The sequence below is a fragment of the Notechis scutatus genome, chromosome 14 (assembly GCF_049901735.1).
Source record: "Notechis scutatus isolate UNSWTSFEM ecotype Mainland chromosome 14, rNotScu1.2, whole genome shotgun sequence".
In the NCBI taxonomy this organism is placed as follows: domain Eukaryota; kingdom Metazoa; phylum Chordata; class Lepidosauria; order Squamata; family Elapidae; genus Notechis; species Notechis scutatus.
This window is the reverse complement of record NC_142022.1, coordinates 8027947-8039603: the sequence shown is the minus strand read 5'-3', so window position 1 is coordinate 8039603 and position 11657 is coordinate 8027947. Positions and strand designations below refer to the sequence as shown.

The 11657-nt window shown below is 42.5% G+C and overlaps 1 protein-coding gene across 1 annotated transcript; it reads right to left on the bottom strand.

Moving 5' to 3' along the window:
- Positions 1–4862: 4862 nt before the first annotated feature.
- On the bottom strand, positions 4863–10512 carry RIT1 (Ras like without CAAX 1). The gene is made up of 5 exons (XM_087943634.1): positions 10260–10512; positions 7956–8012; positions 6750–6823; positions 6198–6389; positions 4863–5156 (listed from the first exon to the last, which is right to left on the bottom strand). Exons 1-5 carry the CDS (start codon positions 10369–10371, stop codon positions 4926–4928), a joined length of 666 nt encoding a protein of 221 aa, XP_087799760.1. The 5' UTR covers positions 10372–10512; the 3' UTR covers positions 4863–4925.
- Between the last annotated feature and the right edge of the window lie 1145 nt (positions 10513–11657).

Here is an 11657-nt window from a genome sequence, read left to right as displayed (position 1 = left end):
GCATTAAAACATACAACATCCACACAAAAAATACATAATTTCTGAAACACTAAAACGGAATGTCCCAAAGTTTGGGATTTTTTTTCCCCTTGGAAGATGTTTTCGCTTCTCGTCTGGCGTAGAAGGGTTTCCTTCCTGAGCATTGTGGGTTGGACTAGAAGACCTCCAAGGTCCCTTCCAATTCTGCTATTCTATTCCTCCAAGAAGCTTCTTCGCTACCGAAATGAAGATTTTTTTTTTTAAAAAAATGGAAATTAATTCTCTTTAGGGTTGCAGGGAAGATAAAACAGGAGGGAGGCTTCCGTCTCCTTTGTTAATGCTAAAACAGGGACCAAGTTGGCTTTACTATTATTTTCCCTGCTCTGCCCGCTAAACCTTCCCAGGTATTTTTTTCCCCGCTGTTGCAAGGAGGTGGCTTAAACCATGGGTCTTGTTTTGCAAGCTCGCCTCCCGGCTGTGCCACCAAGCGGCCTTTAGCAGCCTTGGCAATTCTGCCCATCACAAAAGCATCTCCCACTCAGTGTGTCGTCTCCCCCCCCCCCGTCCGGCGCGCAGCCTCACAACAAAACCATTACCTCATCCTTCCGCTGCTTTGCCAGCCGCCGCCACCTCCATGACAAAAGCCACCAAACTCCCAGGAGAGATGGGGAAAGGTTTGTTTTCTTCTCCACTCCGAGCAAAAAGCCTGAGCTTTTTAAGCCAACAAAGGATTTTGGTTTTCTTTGCCAGCAAGGCTGTAAGGAAAACAGAAGGGCCAAGGGGGTGTCTCTGCCCTCTTCGGTTAAAATATCTATCTATCTATCTATCTATCTATCTATCTATCTATCTATCTATCTATCTATCTATCTATCCATCCATCCATCCATCCATCCATCCATCCATCTATGCCTGCCTGCCTGCCTGCCTATCTATCTATCTATCTATCTATCTTATCATCTAAACTATCATCTATCTACACTATCTACAGTATCTATTAATCTACCTACCTACCTACAGTATCTATCTATTGTATCTATGTCTATCTACAGTATCTACCTATCTACAGTATTTATCTAATCATCTATCTTATCTATCTATACTATCATCTATCTACACTATAATCCATCTGCAGTCTCTATCTACAGTATCTATTATGTATCTTATCATCTATCTAATCATCATCTATCTTAACCTACACTATCATCTATCTACACTATATCTACAGTATCTTATCATCTATCTACAGTATATATCTATCTACCTACCTACAGTATCATTTAGTGTATCTATGTCTATCATCTATTTACAGTATCTACCTACCTACAGTATCTATCATTTATCTATCTAATCATCTATTTTATAATCTATTTACACTATCATCTTCTCTACAGTATCTATCGATCAACCTACCTACCTAATCTATCATTTATTGTATTATCTACAGTACCTACCTAATTAACAGTATCTATTTTATCATCTATCTAATCATCTTATAATCTATCTACACCATCATCTATCATCAATCTGCACTATATCTACAGTATCATCTATCTACACTATCTATCAATCTATTTATCTACCTACCTACAGTATCTATCATCTATCTTATCATCTAATCATCTATTATCTATCTACACTATAATCTATCTACAATATCATCTATCTACAGTATCTACCTACCTACCTACAGTATCTATCATCTATCTTATCATCTATCTATCTATCTATCTATCTATCTATCTATCTATCTATCTATCACTGAATATGAGCAATAGAAAACAACTGGATTGGTGGCTGTTTATGCACACGTACACACAAAGACAAGCACACACACTTTTAACTCAGGACATGCTTCCTGCATTGGATGTCGTTGATTCCCCCCCAAAATACATTTTTTTTCATTTAATGTTTTTAAAATAATTTGGCCTAGCTCATGACAGCCTTTGTGAGATTGTGCTAAACAGCCAACTACCAAGAAATCGACTGGCGTAGATTCTAGCAGCTTAGATTGAAATATGATTAACTATATTTTATGTTATCATGAACTTTATAGTTATCAAGCACCCAGGAGCCTCCCTATAATTCGTTACTTTTCAAGAATTTCGATGTATCTGCTGGGACAATCAGGAATATTCGATTTATCCTGATGTTCCTCTGATGCACAAAATTAATCTCCCATATAGTAGTTAGTCCTCGACTTAGAACGGTTCATTTAGCAACCAAAACTACAACACTGAAAAAAGCAACCTACATCTGTTTTCACACAACTATGGCAGCGTCTCCGTTGTCACATGATCGAAATTCAGGAAGTTTGGCAACTGACTCGTATTTGTGACAGTTTCAGTATTCCGGGGGCCGTGTGATCCCTTTTTGCGACCTTCTGACAAACTCAATGGGGAAACCAGGTTCACTTTAACAACTGGATTACTAACTTAAGAACTGCAGTGATTCACTTAACAACAGTGGCAAGGAAGGTTGTAAAATGGGGTAAAACTCAACAAGTCTCACTTAGCAACAGAAATTTTGGGCTCAATTATGGTCATAAGTTGAGGACTCCCTGTATAGCTGACCAAAAATTGTAAAAAAAAAAAAAAAACACTGCCCAAGGAGTCTATTAAAGGTTGCAGACTCCTGTATTATAAGGATTACAGAATTTTTTGTGGCAAATGAATGGTTGATACTTGAGTTTTAATTTTAAACTTGTTGCTGTGTCGATTTCCAGGATTGGCAACTCACAATTACACAATTCTTCTTCCACTCTCTTTCACGCCCAGCGTTAACATACATTTTTGTCGTCAACTTTCAAGTTAAAGAAACAGAAGCTAAGGCTTAAAAAAATATTTATTGTATCAAGTGCAATATATATGTGAACCAAAGACAGAAATTGTGTCAAAAGAAAGTGCTTAAAATTCAGATGTAATCATGCTAGGAAAGAAAGAAAAAACAAGATTTCACTACTAGCACCACAAAATAATGAATTCTGCTAAGGCACAAATTAAGAAAGCTGCTTTTTTTATTTTTAAAATTTGGCTTAAACAGCAGGCTTTGAATCCACTACAATTCATTCTTGCTTCAAGTCATACATTTATTTTTTTTCTGGAATGAGAACTTGAAAAGTAAAAACAACACAGAACTGAAATTGTGACACCTTCGGCCACAGAAGTTAGCAATGTTATTTACCCTGAACTACTGTAATCTCTTTTTAAAAAAAACAAACAAGCAAACCCTGATGTATCTACCACATTATACTGTTATGTGATCATATAAACATTAAAATTAGGTTTAATCTGCTTCTAAATTAATAGCTATGGAAAGTATCCAGCATTGTTCGTAACATTAATTTACTAATTTTAAATATACCGTATATTGCTACAGTCAATAAAATACATTCAAAAATAGCTCTTGCTAAATGGAATGCAATATTCCTCTTCTCCAACTACCAAGTTCCTCAGAGTCTATAAATACATATGTATATCAAACACTATAACCGGTAACATTTGAAAATCCAACGTCATTAAAAATTTACTTAGGAGAAATATCTAAGGCTCATTCAGTCTCTCAGGAAAGTAATAAAATAAAATAAAAACCCAGTTTCCATGATTTTCTCTCCTTCTTTAAACAGGGACACTCGGCAAGGCCTTCCGTTTCCTGACTCCCTGTAAACCACACAGAACAATTACAAACACTTTGTAAAAAAATGGCCCCAGAAACGTCACATGGCTACTAAAACAGGAAGGAAGGACCCAGACCCGACACGCAGCCTGGAAAAACCCCCTTTTTTTTAAAGAGTTAATTCCATTTAAAGCAGGTTCTTTTGTCAAGGTTCACAAAATTTAAGAGACTGACTTTGGGGGGGGAGGGGATTTCAAGACCTCTGAGACACACACACACCTCTTACCTTCAACTAAGGGCCTTACTCAGACTCTTCCAATTCCAGGTGAGCCTCTCTCATTCCACCTGCCAGCCTCTCTAGCCAAACCTCCCTATTCATTCCTGTGGACTCCATTTTGGGGGGTGGGGGGATCCATCCACAAGGCACTCCAGGATGGAAAAAAAAACCTGACCCAAATTCTTTAATTGAGAAAAGCAGATTGGCCCCTTTGGCTCAGTGCAGGCAAAATCTTTCTCAAGACTGCAAACCAACTCACGCCTTGTTGAGTTAACGCTACAAATTTGACCCCGGTCTTCGCACAAGAGGAGTCAACGCCTTACCACTCTTCTCTGCCAACGGAGGCTTACAAACTCACCTCCCAAAATTCAGTTTACCACTTGCTCTGTACCATGCTACAACTTTACACCTCCAATTAATCACGTCCCCTTAACTGCCTCTCCGCATCCCTTCCTACCATTTCTCTCTCTCTCTCTCTTTCTCCAAAGTGATGGAATCCGACGTGAATCATCCCAATCCTGTGACATTTTTATGGTTCCCATTCCAACTTGGATCCGCGACTGTGACTTCTGAACATCCTTCCCCGCCTTAAATCCCGTGTAACTTTTCTGCAAGACGAATAAACAACTCCCCCAGGATGGCTGTGGGGCCTTGCAGCTGTAACTAACTCCCTGTTTCCTGCTTGAGCAAGGGGGTTGGACTAGAAGACCTCCGAGGTTCCCTTCCCGCTCCCTTCTCCTGTTCAAAAGTGGCGCAAACCACAGGGAAGTTCTTACTTTGCCATGGAATCCCTAGCTCCATTTTCTGGGTGCTCCCACACGAGGGCAGGAAAGAGGGAAGCGGCTGTCACCAAAGAGGCGGCACGAGAAACAAGACGCCACAGCAAAAAAAAAATTAAAAAAAGAAGAGTTAAAAGAGGCTGCGCGGTTGTTCCTCGCTGCGACGAGGCCTGTCGGCACCCCTTACGCCCCGAGTGAAAATTTTAAAACCTGGTTTTACGGTGGGAGGCCTTTTGGGGTGGGGGGGGTGGGATGAGAGGAGGTGGGGGGGGTTGTTTTCAGGTGACGGAGTTTTTCTTCTTGCAGAAAGGGGATTTCAAGACTTTCCAAACGCTTGGGCGCGGCTTGGACTTCTTCTCCAGCGCCATGACGATCTCCTTCTCCTTCCGTCGGATTTCGCGGACCAGGGTGTGGAAGACGTCGTCGATGTAGTAGCGGAAGGCGGCGGAGGTCTCGAAGAAGGGGCAGCCAAATTCCTGGGCCAGCGCCGAGCCTTCGTCCTTGGAGACCTTGGAGCAAGAAAGGGCATGCAAGGGGAGTGGGGGGGGGAGGGACAGTGAGGGAAATAAAATGTGAGGGCAGTCCTCGACTTACGTGAGCTCATTTAGTCAACGTGCTAGCTGATGCTGTTGGTGAGGTTGTTCTAAACGGCTAGAAAGTAACTGGCGTAGAATCTAGTTGTCCACTAAAAAAATACTCCTTTGGTCCTTTTAGTTGCCAGCTGAAAGGGAGGAGGGGAAAGCAGTGCATTCCTTAAATGCTTCAGATAATCGCTAGGCAGCCAAAGCTGTTGGCACGCAAGATTATTACTGGAGAGCATGATTGGTGACTCTTGGCTATGGATGTGTCTCATTTCAGAATATACATCCAGGGGGTGGAAGGAAGACCAGGGAAAAGGGGGAAATGAATGATGTGTCAAGTCAGCTGCAACCCGGAAACGCCGACATGTCAACTCCTAATAAATCATTTTTTTTTTTTACTCTTGAGTGATGTGGCTAGAGACTTACGATCTGAATGGGGGTGCATGTCGGAGTCTTGACACTAGTATTTTAATTGGAAATAGAATGACTTTTCAAGAATTTTGATACATCTATGTGCCAGAACAGCTAGGAATACCTGATTTATGCTCTGATGCACAAATAGTACAGGTAGCCCTCGACTTACAACACTCATTTAGTGACCGTTCAAAGTTACGGCACTGAAAAAAGTATCTTAGGGCCGTTTTCCACACTGACGACAGTTGCAGCATCCCCCACAGTCATGTGATCAAAACGCAAGACACTTGGATTGTATTGATGACGGTCCCGGGGATCTCGTGATCCCCATTTGCGACCTTTTGACCGGCCAAAGTCAATGGGGAAGCCAGATTCACTTAACAACCGTGTGACTAACTTAAGAACCACGTTGATTAATAACTGTGGCAAGAAAGGTCATAAAATGAGAATAAAATTCACTTAAGGTCTCGCTTCACAACAGAAATCTGGGGCTCACATCGTGGCCATAGGCCGAGGACTACTGGTAAATCTCGTCTGCGTTTCAAGTCTTTTTACCTGCCTGAGTTGAGTCAGGTCAGACTTGTTGCCGACCAAAACAACCGGAGTCTCATCTGTACGCCGGACACGGTAGATGAGCTGTTTAAATTCCCGGACTTCATGAAAACTTCGGCGGTCCGTGATGGAGTAACAGATAATAAACCCCTCGCCGGCTCGCATGTATTGGTCTCTCATAGCAGTGAATTCGGCCTGTGGGAAGGGAAAATATGTTTCTTTTTTTTTTTGGTTGCCAGCCAAAGAGCTTTCAGCAAGCTTCTTCCTGCAAGATTTTTTTGAGGCTGGCAAAGTGCAGGAAACAGCTGGGCTTCCAGAATATAATAAGTTTTTAAAAATATCATTTAATGACGGTGACAAAAGAAGCAGCCGAACTATGTAAGCCGAGTGCCCAGTTCAATTCTGGCCTCCACCAGGAATTCACTAAGAGACTGTTTTCCATACAAAGCATGCAAACTATGACATGCATCCACCCCAAGAGGTGGAAGTGTTGAGAAATCACTAAAGCCTGGGGGGGGAGAGAAAGACAGGAAAGGCTACATGGTTGTCAAATACCTGGCCTGCAGTGTCCAATATATCCAGATTAGCAGGTTCGTCGTCAATCCGGATCCGCATTTTGTAAGCATCCTCTACAGGGAGACACGCAGTCAGAAAAGGCCAGATAATAGGGTCTTCAAATTTTTTCCATAGGTGTTCACATTCAAGATTAATGAATTTTTTTTGGGGGGGGGGGCATGCAGAGGTCTTTGGGGGCACTGTGCAAGTATGATTTTCCTGAACGCATCAACAGGAACACTTTTGCTGCCTGGATTACAAACGGATTTGGCTAAACCGAGAAGACCAGCCAGCTTAATTGACCTTGCAAGATGCCATTTTTATTTCATAAATGGATATGGTGAGGGTGGGCTGTGTCAGAGGAGAAGGCAGAGCTGGGGGCAGAGTCAAGACAGAACTTGGCCTAGAATCCTTACATGTCCACAAATGCTCCAAGTCCAACCTCTTTTGAATTCCCTTAACTCTTATCTACCATCCATTTAGTGCTGGCCTGTGAGTTGACTAGATTCTTGGGTATAGGCCTGAGCAATAAATCATCTTAACTGAAACTGAGCATCCGGTCCTGATTCTTCCCACCTGACCCTTGAGATTAGACACGATTATGAGGAAGAGTCCCAGCATCTTAACACAATAGTCAATTGTTTGCATTCTACGGGCATTTTGGCGGTATCTTATTTTGTGATTCTAGGAGCACGTGTAGAAGTACCAACCCCCTACATTTTTTGAGTTGCTGTAATAGAAAGTTAACAGTTCCTTGAATCCTAAAGTTTCGGTTTCTTTATTCAGGGTTCATCATTAGCTCCTCCTACACAGGGATGCATCGAGCACAAAAGTCATTTGTTCCTCGCAACTTATCCACAGACAAGTGCATTTTCCTTATCAAGAGTGCAATGTCAGAAGTGGCTTCTCAGCCCGGTCGCTGAAACAACAACTGAAGGCCGTGCAGCTTGAAATCTCAAGAGGAGGTTTGCCAAGAAAAGAAGACAGGAAGCAAAAAAAAAAAAAACTTCCCAGAGGACTAGGCCAAAACAGCCAGGATGGACTTCTTGTAATTCTTTCATAGATTATAAAGCCTCTTCTCTTTCAGTCAACTGAAATCCAACATTTTTACAGGAGGATTTGAGATAGGCAGGAACTCCCACCAAACCCAGCTAGACAAGCCTCCCCTAAGTAAAAAGGGGTGAAGCAGCACCCAGACCCACTCACCAATGGTGGGATCGTGGTCTTCTGGGAAACGATGACTGATGAACTGCATGGTCATGGCTGTAAGGGAGAAAGAAGCAGGTTTAACACCAAACAAGGAGAGCGAAAATGGAGATTGCTCCGAGACAGTGCATGGGAGAAGATTTTGACCAGAGGTTGTAAATTTATTTTGACCAGTCCCCAGCAACTATCTTACTGGGATCTTTAGTTTGGCCAGGTTAGAGCTCCATCCGTTGACAGTTTGCTAGCAAGCAATTTCAAAACACGGGCCTTGACTACCCAAATTCAGAGTCAATTCTATACATTCCATTCTGCATTTTATCAGTCTTATTTAAGCTGCCTGGAGTCACCCTACACCATCCAGCTCTAAATAAACACAATTCTCATAAAAGTTTCTGCTGGGCCAATCTTAGGAATAAATAGATAGTTTCAGTTCAAAATAACAAATACACAGGTCTTCAGGCTGTACATAAAAAACATTCAATCATAAAAAGTTTCTGGCATATCAATCTTGGAATTAAACACATGGTTACAGCGCAAAATCACAGATCTCCTGGCTATAAATAAGTACAATTATAATAAAAAGCTCCCAATGTATCAGTTTCAAGAGTAAACATGTGGTTTCACCCAAAATAACATCTGAAGGACTTTTGGCTATAAATAATAAATACAATTATAATAAAAGGCTCCCAGTATGTTTTGAGAGTAAACACATGGCTCCACCCAAAACAATAATGGCAGGTCTTCTGGGTGTAAATCAAACACAAAAGGTTATCACAAAAACCTTCTCAGGAATAAATATGGGGGTTTCGGCCAATAATTATTCCCCTTTTATTAAGGTAAACCTTTCTGCAACACACCCAGCCAAAAACTTACTTACATATATATACATATATACACACTACAGTACATACACAAACACATAAACACCCACATACCGGTATGTATATATATGTATATATGCGTGCATGTGTATCTCTTAATTGGCTCCTCTCCATACTATATATATCTTAATTGCCTCTACCTTATCACTCTAACATCAATCATCTATCAATCTATCATTACCTATATCACTATCTCCCTATCTATCACTATCATTCATCTAACTATATCTATCAATCATCTATCTATATTATTCATCTATCATCTATCAATCACCTATCTATACCATTCATCTACCTACATCTATTATCTATCAATCATCTATTTTTTTATCTATCATCTATTATCTATCAATCATCTATCTATCAATCATCTATCTATCAATATCATTCATCTATCTACATCTATCATCTATCTACCATCTATCAATCATCTATCACCCTATCATTCATCTAACTATATCAATCATCTATATTATTCATCTATCATCTATCAATCACCTATCTATACCATTCATCTACCTACATCTATTATCTATCAATCATCTATCATCTATTTTATCTATCATCTATTATCTATCAATCATCTATCAATCATCTATCAATATCATTCATCTATCTACATCAATCATCTATCTATCATCTATTTCTATCTATCATTCATCTATCTATCAATCATCTATCTATCATTATTCATCTATCATCTATCTACCATCTATCAATCATCTATTACATATCATCAATCATCTATCATCTATTTTATCTATCATCTATTATCAATCATCTATCAATCATCTATCATCTATCTACCATCTATCAATCATCTATCAATATCATTCATCTAAATACATCAATTATCTATCTATCATCTATTTTATCTATCATCTATCTATCAATCATCTACCATCTATCAATCATCTATTAATATCATTCATCTATCTACATTATCTATCAATCATCCATCCATCCATCCATCCATCTATCTATCTATCTCTAATCTAATCTATCTGGGGAGAGGTTCTTCAGCCCCCCACCCCGGCCCTTATAGGATGCAAGCTTCCTCCCAGAAGAGCTTTAGGGCTTCTAGTGGCAGGGAGTTCCACGGGCACTAAGCCCTCAAGGCCCAGCCTGGCCCTTCCCCCCCCCTCCTTGCCCTTTCTCAAAGCCATAAAAGTGGGGAGAGGGGCTTAGTTCCTTCAACTCCCTCGAAAAGCTTTGGGGTTTCTTGTGGCAGGGAGTTCCGCGGGCACTCTTGATCTCTTTTTCAAGGCCACAGAAGTGGGAAGGGCAAGGCTTAATGCTCCCTCCCCAGGTCCAGGAGCTGCAAAACTCTTTCCCAGAGGGGCTTTGGGGCTTCTAGTGTCAGGGAGTTCCGCGGGCACGAAGCCCTCCAGGCCCACATCCGGCTTTTCCCCGCCTCACGTACCGCTTTTCCCGACCCCGCCGGCGCCCAACATCACCAGTTTGTACTCCCGGGGTTGCCCCGCAGGCGGGCCGGAGACGACTCCAGCCGGGCCCCGAGGCCCGGTGGGCTCCATCCCGCCTCAGAGGCCTTCGGGACCCCTCGCGGGGGGGGCCGTCAACGGGCCTGGCTTTCCCTCACGCGACGGAGCGCGCTCCCCCGCCTCATCTTCCCGCCCGCTGAGGCGGACAAAATGGCGACGGCGCCGACTGTGTGTGGCCACGCCCCGCCTCCTCCCCGCTGGCTCCGCCCTCTTACGCTTCACGCAGCCGTCTTCCGCGAGGTCGCTTGCGCTCCCAAGAGGCGGTCGGGGCGTGGGAGGTTACAATTCCGGTTCTCGAGTGAAAGGGTCTGCCCCCCCCCCCGTGCGGGGAAAAGGACCCGCCGGCGGCGTGGGAGGGACGCGGTTTTTGTCCCGATGGGCTGTGTATTGAACTCAGCGAATGCAGTCGAGGTGTCTCCACCCCGCCCAGTGGGTAGGGTGGGTCTTCTGTGGGTGAGAGCGAAGAGAAGAGCAAGTCTGTTTGAGGGTTCCAAAAGGTGTTGGGTTTCGATGTTATACTGGACGTTTGGGTTGCAACAAAAGGCCCCGCTTCTCTTTGTCCTTGTGTCGAAAAGTCCAAAAATAAATGTATGTTATGTATGTATATGAAATATATATATATATGATATATATATATTACACACACACACACGCACATTTAATTGGAATATATATATATTCTCCCCGCCAAGGCTCAAACTGGGTCAGTTGGCTTTGCAAACCAGGATGCCCTGGCAAACGTGGTTTGGTTTTGGCTTAGTATGTCACCCCATTCCAGCCAGATGAGGCTCTCTTGAGAACAGCTGCTAACATCTGCATGGGTGAAGGGGGAACACAAAAATATCTGTATTGAGGCTTTTGAGATCCCAGCTTCGACCACCTTAAATGCAGGCTTTTCCAGTTCCCAGAATTCCCCAGCCAGCATGGGAGTTGAAAGTTCACATAGGCTAGTTGGGGAATTCTGGGAGTTGATCCAGCTATGGTGGCTGGGGAATTCTGGGAGTTGGGGAGTCTCCAAAAGCTGGCACAGGGAATACTAGGAGCTAAAATCTGTACAAACTGGGGAATTCTGGGAACTGAAGTCAACAGACGCCAAGGAATTCTGGGAGTTGAAGTCCGTAAATGCTGATGCAGAATTCTGGGAGTTGGGAGTCTCCACAAGCTGGCTAGGGAATGCTAGGAGCTAAAAACTATATAAACTCGGGAATTCTGGCAGTTGAAGTCGACAGAAGCCAAGGAATTCTGGGAGTTGAAATCCATAGATGCTGACTGGGGAATTCTGGGAATTGGGAGGTTTGCACAAGCTGGCTAGGGAATTC